This window comes from Haliotis cracherodii, unplaced genomic scaffold (genome assembly GCF_022045235.1).
Source record: "Haliotis cracherodii isolate W230 unplaced genomic scaffold, xgHalCrac1.p SCAF_12, whole genome shotgun sequence".
In the NCBI taxonomy this organism is placed as follows: Eukaryota; Metazoa; Mollusca; class Gastropoda; order Lepetellida; family Haliotidae; genus Haliotis; species Haliotis cracherodii.
In genome coordinates, this window is record NW_027266267.1 from 44,887,771 (window position 1) to 44,906,749 (window position 18,979).

At 40.1% G+C, this 18,979-nt stretch overlaps 2 protein-coding genes across 2 annotated transcripts; both read right to left on the reverse strand.

Annotated features, from left to right (window-relative positions):
* Positions 1-1,303: 1,303 nt before the first annotated feature.
* On the reverse strand, positions 1,304-6,352 carry LOC139457930 (funoran endo-beta-hydrolase-like). The gene is made up of 4 exons (XM_071239272.1): positions 6,333-6,352; positions 4,287-4,515; positions 3,090-3,234; positions 1,304-2,861 (listed from the first exon to the last, which is right to left on the reverse strand). The coding sequence occupies exons 2-4, from the start codon at positions 4,512-4,514 to the stop codon at positions 1,402-1,404; spliced, it is 1,833 nt and encodes a 610-aa protein (XP_071095373.1). The 5' UTR covers position 4,515; positions 6,333-6,352; the 3' UTR covers positions 1,304-1,401.
* Positions 6,353-9,299: 2,947 nt separating this feature from the next.
* LOC139457931 (beta-porphyranase A-like) lies at positions 9,300-13,311 on the reverse strand. Its single transcript, XM_071239273.1, has 3 exons — positions 13,054-13,311; positions 11,212-11,356; positions 9,300-11,001 (listed from the first exon to the last, which is right to left on the reverse strand). Exons 1-3 carry the CDS (start codon positions 13,279-13,281, stop codon positions 9,542-9,544), a joined length of 1,833 nt encoding a protein of 610 aa, XP_071095374.1. The 5' UTR covers positions 13,282-13,311; the 3' UTR covers positions 9,300-9,541.
* Between the last annotated feature and the right edge of the window lie 5,668 nt (positions 13,312-18,979).

Sequence of the window (18,979 nt, forward strand, 5' to 3'; positions counted from 1 at the left end):
ACGCCGCACTCAGCAATATTCCAGCTATATGACGGCGGTCTGTAAAAAATCGAGTCTGGACCAGACAATCCAGTGATTAATATCCTGAGCATCGATCCACGCCATTGGGACCGATGACATGCATCAACCAAGTCAGCGAGCCTGACCACCCGATCCCCTTAGTCGCCTTTTACGACAACCGTAGTCACCTTTTACGGCAAGCATGGGTTGCTGAAGACCAAATCTACCCCGGATCTTCACGGGTTTGATACAGGTGATGTCGTTGACAATCAAATAAACTAACCTATGTCCACAGAGGTACAGCACGTGTTACAGGTAGGTACTAAGGTGTGGACACCATTCCATGTTATTAATAATGATAAATATCTATCATTCCTCGATGCTTGTTTCAGGAAGGACGTGGTCCACCTAAACAGACAATCCAAGATACCCTTTAGCCTATCGAAGCTTCACCTTTGCTGGTGTTTGCGACAAGCTTCTGTGGATTATTGCACAAGAGACTCAATAATTATGTGGAGTCTCATTCGCTGATTGAGGACATCTGGCGTGAGGAGAGTCTCTCGCCAATCTAAATATTGACAAATATAATGTTGTTCATACCCGATGGAGGACTGGTGCTGAATATGTAATATATTTAAGGTAAACGTAGATAATTTATAATTCTCAGATAGACCCTTTGACTAGCTTTAAGATTTCAAAGAGCGTCATACTACTCTTTATCAAAGTTGTCTGGTCAGTGTTACAGTATCCAAGGCCTAAGTACATTTTCTAAAGTTGTTTTGTTGGACATGTGGAGGATATTTTCAAATTTGATGCGTCAGTAATAAATATGATGTCCGATGCCTTTCTCTATTTTACTTGAAACATATGTTCATGTGTTCCTGTCAGTTGATTTGTCTTTGCATGTGGGCCAGGATACACTCACCATTTTGCAAAGAATTGGTTTCATCACTATTTGCTGCTTTTCACATCATATCATGTATATACTTCTCGTTATATTGTTGTAGTCACTACCACTTGATCCACGTCGAAACTTCGCTAAATGCAAGAAACCAGAAGTTGTTGTCCATGATGATGGAATATAATGTAAAGGTTATGAGGATCACCTTCATCATGTAGCGTGGTTCTACAACTCTCAGGGAACATACCACTGTTCAATACCTTTAGTTGCAGAGCATGTTAAAATAATGTATATTTATCGGAGTTTCATATTCATCCAGTGAATTGGGTTTGTTCATCGCATCAATAACAGCATTATCTGCATTTTGTTATTTCTAATGGATTGAGAATTATTTTTTTTCAAGTTTCTATCTTAAAGAACATGTGTCCCTCGCTTGGCATATTACTCGGTATGTGGAATTTGAATCAAAATCAACAAAGTTTTCTTAACGAGGAGTTTATCTACTGAAGTTTTCCAACAACGAGTGCGATGGATGTCACGTGGCCACCGTTTCCATCAAAGGTCATGCTGACGGTGTTTGTTGTTTTGACCTGTGATTCAGGGATCATGAACTCCCACACGTTCCATTTTGTTTTCCCCTCAATCTTCATAGCATCAAACAACATGTAGCTTGAAGACAGCGTCAGGCCATTGAAAACCACTTCATGTGGCTTTGTATTGGCGTTCATGTCTCGGCTAACTCCAACTCTAAGATGAGCTGTATGATAGCCTGAGCTGGGTAGATGGATGTTCGTCTGCACATGTCCGTTGATGATAGGGATGACCATGTCCTTACCATAGTATGTGGTCTGGTTGTCCGTGTGTATTCCGTTAAAGTTGTAGTTGGTTTTTAACTTGTAGAAGCAGGTTGAAGATCCAGGGAGACCAACTGTTCCATTAAGCTTAGACATGTTGAAAGGGTAATTGAGATGAAGAGCTGGATAACCATTTTCGAACAGAATGCATGTTTCTTCACCCGTAGAAGGGTTGATCCAGCTGTCGCTAAAGTCGAGTTTTACATTCTGCCTTTCACTTCCATAGTTGTGCAGAAGAACTACCATCTCTTTGCTTTGAGGATTTGCAAGAGCAAGAGGAGCAACTATTCTCTCTTGTCCACTATATTGACTTGTGACCCGGAGAAACTTTTGATCAAATGTAAAGTTTTGCCAAAACATGAAGTATTTGGTCGTTTGAAGGGGATGACCATCCTTCGTGAATAAGGAATTTCGAAGGGAATTATGACCAGGCCATTGACCATTTGATGCGAGAAACACTGTTACTCTGTCGATAAACTCTCTCATGTTAAGGAAAGTAAACATGAAGCCGTTTGGTTGATAAATGGTTTCGAACTCTATCATTCCATTTTCAACATCGGGGCTAACTCCGAAAACGTTTCCTCTTCCAAATTCAGTGTTAACTAACTGAACACCTTTTCCTTTCTTGAGATGAGAGTAATTCTCCACCATGTCAAGAGAAGCAGCCAGACGAGCTTCATTGATGCCAAAGACGGTGTGATTTATTCCCAGTACACGCAGATAATTGTAGGAGTGGAAAGAGAAAAAGTCCAAGTGATCAAGAGACATGTCCAGAAACTTAGCAGTTCTGTTCCAGTAGCTAAAGTTATTTTCGTCTGCTTCTCGTAAGGCCATACTGGTATACGATGGCCCTGCAACTTTTATTCCAAATCTTGATTTCAGTTTATCGGCGACGGCCTCGTGGAAATCTATATTCGTTTGTGGGTCAATAGTCTTTTCTTTCCAATCAGGTTCATTGATGACTTCAAATATGTAGGGAAGGCGTCCTCCTGTGTAACTCTTGGCACTCTGCACCATCAGTGACACAAGCTCTGACGCAGCGTCAACGTTGTTGGGGAATCCACCTTGATGATTAGACTTATTCATCCAGTTGGGCCAGGCCGAACCTATAACAAAGGAATATATGCAATTATGCAATAACAAAAATGGAAGACAACTCTATTAATCCCGTTTTCAAATACTTAAAACAATGTGAGTGAATAGGTCAAGTAGCAGACATTTACAGCTGTTGGTGAAAATGTCATGAGTATTCTGCCGCAAATGGAATCTTATCTTTCAAATTCTCCATTACTTTTTTCAAATAATTGTCAAAACGATTTAATGACTTTCAAAACCTTGTATGTTCCAGACCATGTTGTCGATGCCGCTCCCATAGCCATCCAGTTGTTGCATATAGGATGCCCATGTTCTTGACTGGAGTGCATGGTCCTTGAGATAGGTAGTGTTTGGGTAACCATGGCGACTAGGGCTTTGGGGCCACTGAATACAATAAAATGTTATGGTATGGATTTGCCAGTTTTCACTTTGGAAGGAGACATCTTATTATGTGCATGACTTCCATCCTAGAAATAAATTAACAAAAATGTTCCCAGGACAAACATTTGTCTTGATAGGGTGTTCAAATAGGAGATGAACTACTATGTTATCATTCGGTGATACCTGTGAATCAGCTTAACTTCAATACTACACTGTTTGTCTAATATTAAAAACAACTGGTATAAAATCTCATTTTTTATTGCATGATACCAAATTTTATTGTCTTTATGGAACTTATATGGGCTACGTGCATAAGACTGGCAGACTTTTCAGTCCCACCATAAAAACATAGCTATTTATGTCTTGATACCAAAAATCGACATTGATTGTATGAATATGTTCGAACATCTGACCCTTAGCCCTGTGGTTCAATATTTCTACATAAGTGCATTGCTAGCAAATCTTTTCTCTCAAAGGACCATTGTGAAATACACATACGTTTTACCAACTCATTGTATATGTCGTCACGTGATAAATATAGAGGTGTTTTACTGTAGAGCATTTTAAACATCTGGTTCAGATATATTCATCTTCTCAAATCTGTAATTTTGTAAACATGGTATTAGAACTAACACACATTTGCAGGAAAGGTGAGTGAGTGGGTATGGTTTAACGCCGCTTTTAGCAACATTCCAGCAATATCACAGAGGCGGACACCAGAAATGGGCTTCACACATTGTACCCATGTCGGGAATTGAACCCAGGTCTTCGGCATGACCAGTGAACGGTTTAACCACTAGACTACCCAATCGCCCCTTGCAGCAAAGGGAAACACAAAATGAATGAATCTGTACCCAACAGATCAATAGTGGAAAGTATGAGTATACGTTAGATACATCAGCTCCAACTGCTTCGTTCCCATTTCAAGTTATGTAGAAATACGGCTCCTTACAATGTACCCATCAAAGCACAGATTCTGCAGGCGTACTAGAACATTGAAACCATACATGAATAAAATTGTTTCTTAAAATTTTATCTTCATTGAAGATACGTACATTTGGAAAGAGACTCAGGTCTATGTTCATCCAACGCCCGGGAGCCGCTCCGATAGACTTCATCTTTGGAATTAGGTTCAACTGGGTGAGTCCATTAACTTTGTTCCATCTTTCAGGTTCATAATGGACACGTCCACCCTGGGAGAGCCATTCGTTGTATATTGTGACGGTTGTGTCAGGGAGCGCCGCTCTCCACAGGAACAATGTACACACTACCAGAAGTAACATTCTGCAGTGGAATTTGGATAATCCTGTTCACGAATATTGGCTTTTAAATATTATATTCAAGGCTGTAATCTGTGTGTGAAGGCAGCACGTGACAGATGTCAGGCGATGTATAAAACATAAGATAAGAGTAATCATAGTAAGTTCACTTTAATTTCAACCTTGATCAGTTTGCCAAGTTTTATCTTGTTGATATACTGAACCGCAAAAGAAACGTCTCCATGGATAGATATATGAGAAACCTTATTTGTCCAAACACTGTAAACATACTTTGTGACATGTAAAAAGATGAAACTTGGCGAACTGATCATCAAGGTTGAAATCAAAGTGTCAAATGTTTTTAAAGTGAAACACAACACTAGTCTCTGAGAAAATGGCACCACAAGTCAGTATCTCGCGTGTCCGCCCTCAGCATTGATGACTGCCGTGCAACGTCGATACAGGAAATGGATGAGGCGGTTGATGAAGGCCATAGGCGCTTGAGCCCACACTCTGAGGAACGCCTGACGCTGTTCAGCTGCAGTTGTCGGCCTTGGTCGGACGTCATTCAGCCGTCTCTGAATGTCGTCCCACAGGTGCTCAATGGGATTTAACTCGGGACTGAGGCCAGACGCAGCAGTAACAAAGCGTTCTTGAAGATGCTGTCGCACAATCTGACGATCCTGACGTCGATCGCGAGGGGTGACCCTTGGTCTTCCACTACCAGGTCAGTCATCTGTAGTGTTGGTGGTCTTGACCGTTGCTGGAGCTTGTATATGGTCCTTACGTGGACTTGAAATGCATTGGCTAAAGGCCGGGCGGTTTGTCCAGCTTGCAATCGTCCAAGGGCTTGGTGTCGCTGATTTTTTGTCAATCTTGGCATGTGGTAGCAATTCACTAACGAATGAATGTTATCCGATCTGGGTGGATTTTTATATGGCAAGGAATGGTGGAACGCATGTGGATTTCAAACTCACGTGCATCGGGTTACCATGGCCGTTGCCATGCGTTTGGGCGATCGGTTTTATTGTCATCTGCTTTGTTTTTTATCATCAAATTTCCCTTTTCCGGACTAGGTTATGTGAAATTTTCGAAAATTTGAATTTTTTTTACCCAGATATTTAAATGACAACTTTTCAAGCAATGTTACTTGGAGTGACGTTTCCTTTGCGGTTCAGTATATGTCTCAAAGTATATTTAGAGTGTTTGGACAAATACGTTTTCTCATATATTTATCCATGGTGGCGTTTCTTTTGCGGTTCAGTTTCCTATTTTACTAGGCTGCTGTAACGTTCCGATGTAAATGATATTTTGACATGAGGCATTTTCATACTTTTCGGGCTTTTCACAGCTTTAGTAATATGTCGGCAATATAACAGCAGCACACTCAAAAATGATTTTCACATATTTGAGGAATCAAGTCCTGGGTCTAACCTTGACAAACGAACAATCTATCCACTTTCATTGCATTTCGAACAATTAAAAACACATACATATTATAAGACATCCATGATCAATTAACATACAACACCAATAACATCAAATGCGTATGTTTGACTTGGAGAGAGTATCTGAATTCTCACTTTTATACCGTAGTAACACAAGCATCGAGGAATTGAGGATCAGAGATGCGGTATAAGTAAAATATGTCACAATATTCATCACCAGAGTCCTTCATAATACTTACTTTCATAAGCATGATTGTAGTTCCCTGATTGCTTATCGATGTGACTGGTGTAAAGTATTGAGAGATATGTAACGATATGGAACTTGGGTGGGTGGATGGTTGTGGCTTTTCACATTTAAGCAACATCATAATGGCAGCGTCCAAACTCGGCTTACCTATGTGTTGAATCAATCCCGGGCCTTGGCCTTGACAAATGGACACTCTAGATCTATCTACTGGGGAACGCCCTAAGAGAACTTTAATAAGAAATATCCTTGAAGTCAAGTGAAGCCAAAACACAACTTGCTTGAAGAAAGTATGCGGAAATCAATACCGATAATATCACAAAACAAAATACGTGATAGCTATTTCCGGTGACATTCTAAAGTGACCACTCAGTGTTATAATATACAATTTCCGAGGATGCCAGAATGTTTGTCAAATTAAGAAGTGTCATTTATGTGACCATGGGACACATACTGTAAATCATACGTAGTTGTGGTTATACCTAGGCGTGCCAAACCTCAAAACAACAACGCATGGACATGATCGTCCGGTTACATTAATTACACTACACCATGGATTTTAATCTGCTCCAGTTATCAATAGAGAATTCAGTAAATAATAGGAAGGCGAATTTCAACATCTTCCTTTAAAAACAGGTCTATGCAGTTCACTCGAAAGCAAGACGTCACGTGCCCTTTAACGGTTCCCATAGGCAGCAAACATTGGTACGGGCAAGTCAAAACCAAGGAAGAGTTGCGAGGAATCAGGGCTTTGCCTACTTTTTACAAATGGCAGAAAACGTTGTTGACGGCGTAGCGGCGAACAGTGCGCCAGGATAAAAAATCTGAATCTGGATCATGATCTGTATGGGGGCAGTAGTGTCATGGTGTTGGCCGGTATCACATACATGACATGCGAACTGATTTGGTTATTGTGAATGGACATTCACAGACGAAAATCTGCGTCGTGTCGTTGTTCCAATTGCTAGACGTATCGGCAGAAATTTTGAGCAGCAAGACAACATCGTTCCCAGGTCATTACCCATTATCAGCGTCTGTGGGATGTGCTGTGTCTATACATTGACACAATAAAAAGAAATTACTTTTACAGAAATTTGTCGTCATTACAACCTGAATATCATTTCACCACTTCCTTTGTTGTTTGTTAGACATAATTCCTCTTTGTCAGTTTATGCATACTGCCATTCACAGCTAAATATAGATAATCTGGATACCAGTTTGTAGCGGCGGGATAAGTAACTCCGAGAAGAGCATAACACGAAAGGAATTTGGAAAGGTAAACGTTAACATATCCCTTGTACTTTCTCTTCATTTATGAAGTGTTTGGGATGAATGTTACCAACAAGTTCACGACAATAGTCCAAGACCCAACGCGAAGGCTGTGCGTTTTATTTAAAAAGGTTAAATCAGTTCTGTGCCAGTGCTGAGTTCTTATTGCTGTTGGTTCTTTGACATAATTTCATCTACAGCTATATACATCATGGGTAGTAGCACAAAAGCTCAGTTTGTGTGTAATACTGTTTTCAATTATGCTAATGAGTAAACAGATATGTGATAATTCATAGTGACATGTGAAATCAATTACCAAATCAAAGTTGCTCCAATATATCAAACCAAAATATGTTTCATAAACGATATAAGCTAATTGACCCCTTCATCAGTTGGCTGTGCACCAAAAGTAATTTTTATTGCATTATTAGTAACACCATTGGTGGGAAATAATTAAAGTATCCATTTCAATTATACTTCCTACTCTGTATAAGACCTCTGTGGTCTGGTGGATTGGAAGGTCGGCGCTCGGCATTGATCTTTAGCCTGCCGTATTGTTTTAACATAAGGCAATCTAAAGAGAGTCGACGATTTCAAGCAGTCCGTGTTTCATTGAACAAGGATCAATTGAACAAATATTTTGCATATTCATTCCTGATAGAAAACTACACAGGACTATATAAAACTATCCCGATGTTCTTAATCTGACCAAAGCGAACACAAAATTTTCTTGAACTTACCTGATTTACGCTATTGAAGGTGGTTTGCGTTTTATGTTAGGAACCTTTTTAATTTGTTAAATTTGTGCAAATTGATTTCAGTGATCATATCTCTGATATTCTAATTTTAACTGATTTATGAAGTCGATTTGTTTACTGGTAAATAATATCCCAATGGTAAATTATGAACCATTTCAGTAAATTTATGATCAAAACGTTAAACCAAAAGTTTCGAGGTCAGTTGCAGAAATACGAACATTCGGGTTAATCTAACATTTAATGTTATTAAATTTGCAGGAAACAATTCACAACTTATAAATATTCACCTCATCCTAATTTCAAGTGTTTTTGTTGAATATTTATGATTTAAGAAAATACAAATCCTGTGTGATGATGCTAGCAGACGTACGACACAGTGTGTAGACACTTGCAGTAAGCAATACGATCCCATCATCGTGAGGACCGCCTCCGTGGTCTAGTGGTAGAGCGTCCGCCCGGAGACCGGAAGGTCCGGGGTTCGATCCCCGGCCGCGTCATACCAAAAGACGTTAAAAGATGGTACTTGTTGTTACCCTGTCTGGCGCTCGGCATTAAAGGGCTAAAACAAGGACTGGTCGGCTCGGAGTCAGTATACTGTGTCTGAGTGGGGTATTCATGTTAAACTGCAGCATGGTATCTCAGTGAGCTAGCACTATAAATCGGCATCAGTCCTGACTAGTACAAGCAGCTACACTAACACGCACACGTACATGCACGTTGCTATATAAGTGCAATAATCTGGGACGCGACGTTAAACCCCATTTCACCTCACCTCACATCATCGTGAGCCAAGAGAACTTGTGTTGAACTGATGATAATGAGTTTTGAAAATGGATATGCCAGGTCGGGTTGGATTTAACAGGAGGAAACATATTCCCATTAATTTGCCTAATGGTTCTGTCAGAACTGTTAGGGACATGTAGAGGGTGAGTGAGAGAGTTGGGTTTAACACGATTTTGAAAAGTATTGCAGTTATATCACAGCACGTCAGCACATTGTAGAAAGAAAGTGATGCAGGCCTCAGACGTTGAGCACTTAGGTGAAACCCACGAGCACGTATGTTGTTGGAACGAGACTTGTAAAGCCTATATCTATCTGTTTTATTGACATATTCCGCTCTACAATACCGTCAATAAAGTTATTTGGATTAGTCGATAACACCAACCTTTATATGATAAATCTATTTCTGATGGATTGACAAAATTATCTCTTTAAAGTTTGTATTGGCCTATCTATCTCTATTCTCTGTGACACGTCACCTTCTCTTGGCATTTCATTTCTCATCCGGGATTGAAACACAAGTAAAATATTCTTATGGACTTTTAACTTTATCTACTGAAGTTTCCCAACAACCAGTGCTACGGATGTCACGTGGCCACCATTTCCATCAAAGGTCATGCTGACGGTGTTCAATGTGTGGACCTGTGATTCAGGAACCATGAACTCCCACACGTTCCATTTTGTTTTCCCCTCCGCCTTCATAGCATCAAACAGCATGTAGCTTGAAGACAGCGCATGGCCATTGAACACCATTCTATTGGGTTTTGCATTGGCATTCTTGTCTCGGCTAACTCCCACTCTAAGATGAGCTGTATGATAGCCAGAGCCGGGTAGACTGATGGTTGTCTGCGCATGTCCGTTGCTGATGGGGATGACCATGTCCTTACCATAGTATGTGTTCCGGTTGTCGGTGCGTATTCCAGCAAAGTTGTAGTTGGTCTTAAAGTTGTAGAAGCAGGTTGAAGATCCAGGGAGACCAACTGTTCCATTAAGCTTAGACATGTTGAAAGGGTTATTGAGATGAAGGGCTGGATAACCATTTTCGAACAGAATGCATGTTTCTTCACCCGTAGAAGGGTTGATCCAGCTGTTGTTAAAGTCGAGTTTTACATTCTGCCTTTCACTGCCATAGTTGTGTAGAAGAACTACCATCTCTTTGCTTTGAGGATTTGCAAGAGCAAGAGGGGCAACCATTCTCTCTTGTCCACTATATTGACTTGTGATCCGTAGAAACTTTTGATCATATGTAAAGTTTTGCCAAAACGTGAAGTATTTGGTCGTTTGAAGGGGATGACCTTCCTTCGTGAATAAGGAATTTCGAAGGGAATTATGGCCTGGCCATTGCCCATTTGAGTGGAGAAACACAGTTACTCTGTCGATAAACTCTCTCATGTTAAGGAAAGTAAACATGAAGCCGTTTGGTTGATAAATGGTTTCGAACTCTATCATTCCATTTTCAAGATCGGGGGCCACTCCGAAAACGTTACCTCTTCCAAATTCAGTGTTAATTAACTGAACATTTTTTCCTTTCTTGAGATGAGAGTAATTCTCCACCATGTCAAGAGAAGCAACCAGACGAGCTTCATTGATGCCAAAGTAGGTATGATTTCCACCCGATACACGCAGATAATTGTAGGAGTGGAAAGAGAAAAAGTCCAAGTGATCAAGAGACATGTCCAGAAACTTAGCAGTTCTGTTCCAGTAGCTGAAGTCATTTTCGTCTGCTTGTCGTAAGGCCATACTGGTGTACGTTGGCCCTGCAACTTTCATTCCAAATCTTGATTTCAGCTTATCAGCGACGGCCTTATGGAAGTCTATATTCGTTTGTGGGTCAATAATGTTTTCCACCCAATCAGGTTCATTGATGACTTCAAATATGTGGGGACTGCGTCCTCCTGTGTAACTCTTGGCACTCTGAACCATCAGTGACACAAACTCTGACGCAGCGTCAACGTTGTTGGGGAATTTACCTTGATGAAGAGACTTATTCATCCAGTTGGGCCAGGTTAAACCTATGATGAAGAAACATATACAATTGGAAAAGAAAATGGAAGTCGTATATTTTTTCATCTACCCTATTGGGCAAAAAGAGTATGAGTGGATAGGTGAAGTGTTGGTGAAATAAAAGATGATATGTATCTGCCACGTTTGGAATCTTATCTTTGAAAACTCTGTTTACTCTTTTCATATACTTCTCAAACCGATTTAATGACTTGCAAAACCTTGTATGTTCCAGGCCATGTTGTCGATACTGCTCCCATAGCCAGCCAGTTGTTGCATATATGACGCCCATGTTCTGGACTGGAAAGCATGGTCCTTGAGATAGGTAGTGTCTGGGTAACCATGGCGACTAGGGCTTTGGGGCCACTGAATAAAAAAATAATATGGAATGGATTTGGCAGTTTTCACTATGGTAGACATGTTCCAAGGTTCATGACTACCCTCCTGGAATTAAATTATTATAAATGTTCCCAGGACAAACATTGGTTTTGAAAGGTTGTTTATATGAACTAATAGACAATCATATATTGATACCCGTGACGGAGCTTCAATACTACATTGTTTATCTAATATTGAAAGAAAACTGGTGTAATATCTCAATTTGATTCGCTTTCTTTATGGAAAATAGGTGTGCAATATATAAGACTAGCATACTTTCCAGTCACATCATAACATAAAACAGTTATTCATGTCTTTGTTCTAATAATCTACATTGATATGTGGAAGAAGATGTTACAAAACACCTAACCCTTAGTCCTGTGGTTCAACATTGCTAGATAAGTGTTTTGCTTGAACAGCTTTCCTCTATTAGGACCGTTTTGAAATACACATATGTTTTACCAACTCATGTTATATGTCGTCACGTGATAAATATAGAGTTACGTTTCATGTTAAAGCATTTTAAACATCTGATTCAAGGATTTTAAGTGTTAAGCTCCTCAAATAATTATGTTAACGACCTGTTGTCACTTTTTTACTTACCATATGTATTCTTCATGGGTGTATTGAATCCCTATGATATTGCTGTGCAGTGATACATGCCTGATCTGAGATGTTATGGCCCTGTTGACAACGTATCAGTGAGGGAAGGTACACACTGTACGGATTAGGGGTAATAATTGGTGTGGATGTGGGCAAAGTGACGACATTTTGCGATTTTCTGTATTTATTTTTAAACATCTGTTCTTCTTTGCGGCACCGTGAATTTAATTGAATAAGATCTATATGCACATAGTTTTGAACTAACAAACATCAGCAAAAGAACATATTGAATACCTGAATCTGCACCCAGACAAATCAAGTGTTGACAGTATGAGCCGTGGTCATCTATGAGTGAGTGAGTGAGTTGGGTTTAACGCCGCTTTTAACAGTATTCCAGTTATATCACGGCGTGTCAGCTTAATGTGGGAGGAAAGCCCGAAGTGATGCAGGTCTCAGATGTTTACCACTTCGGTGAAACCCACGAGCACGGGTATGGTGCTGAAAAACCTAGAAACATAATTGGGGCGAACCGGTATTCGAACCGACAATCATAGGTTTCTGGCGTGCCCAAGGGACGCAACTCTGCACAGTGAATCGCGGCGCCTTAGACGACTGGGCCCCCGTGCCCCCGGTCAGCTATGAAGACATCGGACCCGAACACTTACTGCCCCATTTGCATTGCAAGGTAGGTATATTGTAATGAGCTATATTCCTATCTATGAAAGCATAGATTCGGTAGGAATACTTGGACATTGAAACCATACATGAATCATATCATTTTCATCATAGACGATTCTGTTTACTTCATACATACATTTTACCCGTGAAGATCCGGGGTAGAATAGATCCTCAGCAACCCATGCTTGCCGTAAAAGGTGACTATACTTGTCGTAAAAGGCGACTAATGGGATCGGGTGGTCAGGCTCGCTGACTTGGTGGATGCATGTCATCGATCCCAATTGCGTGGATCGATGCTCATGATATTAATCACTGGATTGTCTGGTCCAGACCGTCATATAGCTGGAATATTGCTGAGTGCGGCGTTAAACAACAAAACAACAAACCAACCAAATCATACATACATTTGGGAAGAGACTCTCATCGCTGTTCAACCAACGTCCGGGGGCCGTTCCGATAGATTTACACTTTGGAATTAGGTTCAGTTGGGTGAGTCCATTAATTTTGTTCCATCTTTGAGGTTCATAATGGACACGTCCACCCTGGGCGAGCCATTCGTTGTGGATTGTCACGGTTGTGTCAGAGAACGCCGCTCCCCAGAGCCACGAGGAGCACAGAACCAGCAGTACCATTCTTCAGTGAAATTATGATACTCCTGTCCACAGGCCAACACAGGCTTTCAACTATTTAATTCATGTCTGTAATCTGTGCGTGAAGGCAGCATGTGACATGTGGCATGAATTGCATAAAACACATCTGCGATAAGAGAAGTTAGACTCAACAGAGGCCCCCCTCTGCTCTTTCTGCAATATTCAAACCTCAACCTTTCGGCAGCCTGAGGGTTGTATATAAAGTGTGTTTCCACTTTCAGAATACAACAATACCGAGGATATATGAAACAAGTGACGTAACTCGTAATGACATCAGGCTCAACTAAATAGTATACTATTTTACTAGTTCGTCTTATGCCGCAAAAGAAACTTCTGTTCCAGAAGACCGTTTCCGTGGCCTAGTGGTAGAGCGTCCGCCCGGAGAGCGGAAGGTCCGGGGTTCGATCCCCGGCCGCGTCATACCAAAAGATGTTAAAGGATTTTACTTGTTGTTACCCTGTCTGGCGCTCGGCATTTAGGGGCCAAAACAAGGACTGGTCGGCTCGGAGTCAGTATACTGTGTCTGAGTGGGGTATTCATGTTAAACTGCGGCATGGTATCTCAGTGAGCTAGCACTTTAAATCGGCATCAGTACATGCAGCCACACAAACACACACACGTACATGCACGTCGCTATATAAGTGCAATAATCTTGGACGCGACGTTAAACCCCATTTCACCTCACCTCACCATGTATAGGTGATGAAGTGATTAAAGCACAGTTTGGTACATACCAATAGACGTTAAAATACTGTAATTGTTATTACCCTGCCTGGCGCTCGGCATCACGGTGCTTAAACCAGGACCGGTCGACTAGGAGTCAGTATATACCGTCTGAGTGGAGTATTCGTGTTAAACTTCGACATGATATCTTAGTCGGCTTGCACAATGTAAAATCGGTATTAGGATGGACCAGTAGAACTGGCCACAGACACACACGTGCATGCACGTCGTCATATAAGTGAACGCGACATTAGAACCTATTTCACCTCAACTCATCACCTTGGTCTCTGTTAATGCTTGGCTACAGTGTTGATTGGTATGAAGATCAATTAAAACACAGTTGCAGGCTATCAAGATTAACTTTTCGAAATGTCAGAATATTACGCATATACTTTACCACTAGTTCAGACTGATGGGAAATTGACATCGAATGCCATACTGACATGTTACCGCATTTAACTATTTTATCAAAGAGACAACCCAAACTAGGTTACATGCTTCGTGCGAATTGATAGGTACCTTTCATTGCATTTTGTGTTGAGTGACATCATTGTCTACTCGTGGTAAGTAAAGATAAGAATTTAATCGGCTCGTCACTATCCATAACACGATCCCATGTGACTTAAATAACATAAATATAACCAGTTGTAACCAGTTTTCCTTTTTGTGAATATGTCAAGGTAACTATTATCACTGACAAAAAATTTAATGTATTTAGAAGTTACGGATTTGGTCGATCTCATTAGAAAGAACATATGACATATATCTCAGAGTAGTATATTACTTTACGAACAAAACCTACAACACCCTTTCCATAACCATAAGTAATATCTTCTAAAAAGGTCATTCGTAGCACGATTTCGAATATATCATTAACATGTGTTAACAAATCACAATAAAATAGTCACAATACCAGGTATTCAATAAAACGGGAGCGTATTCTACCCCAATGTAGGTACCACAAACACATGCAAGGGCAAGTCAACTGTTCACTTGGCAAACACGAAACATCATGCAAGTCAGTTGCAATGGACCTCATTTGGTCAGTGAGAAGCTAAATGTGGAAATAGCTCGATATTGCTACCATTAAATATCCCGAAGGCTGACTATTGTGACACAAGCAATCCGATATACGTTTGTGGTTGATGATGTGATTAAAGCACAGTTTAGTACACGCGAGGTAGATGGATGCCTTGGTCTCTGTTAATGGTTGGCTACAATGTTGATACGTATGGCGATCAATACAACACAGTTGGAGGCGAACAACATGTCAGAATGTAACACAGAATGCAACACATATACAATGCCACTGATACAGGGGGTGGTCGGGTAGCCTAGTGGTTAAAGCGTTCGCTCGTCACGCCGAAGATCCGGGTTCGATTCCCGACATGGGTACAATATGTGAAGCCCATTTCTGGTGTCCCCCGCCGTGATATTGCTGGAATATTTCTAAAAGCGGCGTAAAACCATACTCACTCACTCACTGATACAGGGTCATGCGACATTGGCTTTGAATGACATACTGACATTAAATTACATGTAACGGACTGATAAAACATACTTTGTTAATGTTGACATCTCGAAACTATGATTCATGAGGACTGAAATGTATATATACCTTTATAGCAGATTGTGTTGAGTTACATCAATCTCTTCTATTGGTAAGTACAGATATGTATTTAATCAGCTCATCATAGTTCCGAGAGTTATAAGGGCCTTGAATGTTATGATCCTATGTTCGTAGAAAGAGCATGCTCTGTTGTGAATGTAGACACCAGAGGCTTGAACTGCAAGAACAATTTTGTACATAAAAGAAAACACTATTGAAAAGTTATTACTGGAAATGTGAAGTCACCCTCATTGTCACTTGTAATGCACAGCTCTAAATATCTAGATCTCTTTCACAGGTCAGGTTCTAGTTTAGGTGGTTATATCAGCAGAAAGGTTTTACTACTTGGCTATTTTTGAAAGATATGTTATCAACGATATACCTCAAGCTAAAGTGAACTTTCTAGGCTATATTCATTTTTGACAAAATAAATGTTCTTAACCTTTGAAAACAGAGAGGTAACAATATCTATGGTCACCGGGTTTTGTGACAAATGCCTTTCACAGATCAAAGAATGAATAATGATGATTGAGTTTCTTTTCTGGGCTTGCAAAAATACAAGGAAATTCTTTGAGTTTTTGAAAATTCCACTTGGCTCATATAAAATATGTGACAATAAAGAAAGTCTTTCTTTGATTGTGCTGAGGATTATGGTTGATCTTGACAGGGATTCTGTGGTTCATTTGCTTGACCCAACACTATATATTAGTTTGTCCGTATGTTTATGGAGCTTCAGAATCCATAACAAAAGAGGAGCGGACATGTCTCCAGGTTTCAGAGTCAGCTCAAAAGTTGATAGTATTGATAAATGAGTGAGTGAGTTAAAGTTTTACGTCACATCGGCAGTATCTCAGCCATATAGTGACGAGAACAAATTGAAAGATAAATATTTGCCACAAAGGACAGTAAAACATTAGCATGGTATCACAGATTGAAATCTAAGTATTGATAAATGTTTTTCGCAGATATCTTCCTCAGTTAGCATACTCGCCTTATATGGGGCATTTTTTTGCATGACATATACATGCAGTGATTCTTTTTTTATGAAGAAAAGATAATGTAGTGATGATGGCTGTATTATTTAAGGCCTTCTCAATAGGAACAACTGCAAACTTGTAATGTAAGGCAGCCAGAATTTGGATGACAGCTGGGTGTAACAGAATGGATGATTACTTACGAAGAAAAATAAGGGAGTTGAGTTGTACACTCACATGATCGTGGTGTAGCATCTGAAAGTAACATCTAACCACAATGAACTTTCAAATCAGCACACAAAAGACAAAGTATGTGGACATAAAGGGTAACTCACAATCAAAAATGCAACTGAGCTGAGTACGCACAAAAAATGCTTCAGAGACAGTATCTCAATGAACAGGCAAAATGGCAAATTGTGGGAATGACAGAGGGAGGGATGTCAATACCCGAATTTTGGTCAAATCAGAAAGTGCAATTTCTCGACAATGGTTTACATACCGTTAAACAGATGGGGTTGCAGTGTGACCTTGGCGTGTCAAACCTAACAAAACCAATCAGGATCCTCTGATGATATTAATTTCACTTCGTAATTGATACAGATCCGCTCCTGTAATCAATATAATGCACATGTCTACCATAAAACTTTTTGAAAGCTTTACTCAGGCATTGAATGTTGTAACCTTGATCAAACAACTTCTGAGTCGAATGACGCTCTTTGAAATCTTGAGCATGCTCGACTGTATCTAAAAAAATAGCGAAATGTGAACACCAAAGTCTGGAGATGCAGGAATATTGCTCGATATGAATATTGCTTGACTATTAGAAAGTTGAAGTCAATCCTCTTGTCAAACAGTCTTGTGGAGAGTGTTTTTCACTCTGAATCTTTATGCATAGATCTCAATATGAAACAGATGAGGAGGTCTCAATAATCTCCTTTATTTCTAGTTCCGGTGGGTAAATCAGTAGAAGTGTATTGGCTATTTGATGCTTATTGAACGATATCAGATCATCGATATACCTGAAGCTCAAGTTAAACTTCTTGGCCAAATTACCTTGTTTTTACTTCATACGCTTAAAAAACCAGATCCGCAAAAGAATCTACATGGCATTAATTCCACTTGTCGCGAATACTTTCTGTGAATATAAAGGAAATTCTTCCTTGATTGTATTAACGATTGGTCCGTCTTTGAGACAGTGATTTGGTGGTGCATTTGCTAAACCCAACGATATATGTTTTATGGCGCTTTGGAATCCAGTGCAAAAGAGGAATGGATATATATTCAGGTTTTAGAGTCAAGTCAAAAGTTTGCAGTACTGATTTATTGTTTTGGCAGATTTCTTCCACCGTAAACATTCTTGCTTATATAGTGCATTATTTGATATATCATTTATACCAAGTTATTTGATCAAACAATTAATGTAGTGATGCTCACATATAATGGCAGGGGGCACGGGTGGTCCAGTCGTCTAAGGCGCCGCGATTCGCTGTGCACAGTTGCGTTCCTTGGACACGCCAGAAACCTATGATCGTGGGTTCGAATTCCGGTCGCCACGATTAATTTTCTAGGTTTGTCAGCACCATACCCGTGCTCGTTGGTTTCAACAAAGTGGCAAACGTCTGATCATGAGACCTGCATCACTTCGGGCTTTCCTCCCACATTAAGCTGACATATAACTGGAATACTGTTAAAAGCGGTGTAAAACCCAACCCACTCACTCACTCTATTAGTTTGTAATCACTTGCGGCCAGTAAATAATGCCAATTAAAAAATAAATGCCTCTCCACCTTGGTTTCACTTAACCTACGAACGGACCAGCTTACTGATCACAACTGTCAATGGCTGCAAGTGTTGCTAATGACGGTCTCCGTGCTTCTGCGACGTTAAACGAAGCAACATGACAACCCCGATCTATGATGTGGTTGAACAAGGATACCCCTTTTCAACCAACAGTAATCCAGCATTCATCAATGTCGAAGAGAGCATATGACAACTTTGACACGTGGGCGTATAATTATATCCAATATTCATTTTGGCAATGTTTGTGAAAGGCTAGAACTAAATCAGAATGAGATTACATATACATTCTTCAAACCATATTGGATTTGTGATTGTTTCAATATCAGTTAACATTGTAATCAGTGCAACCCGTGTCATGTTTTTATGGGAGAAAGTTCTTTATCATATCCGACACAATGTACTGGAAAGATTATGGTAAATTTGGAACCAACAAGTATGTTACACCGACACCACTTTCAACTTCTGATTTATTGTTCCCAGTGAGATGACGTCTTTCCACAAATGTATATTATCAGTTGTGAAGTTTGGTATTGTATATCTCTTACGTTGGCAACTTAATACAAAATTTGTATCC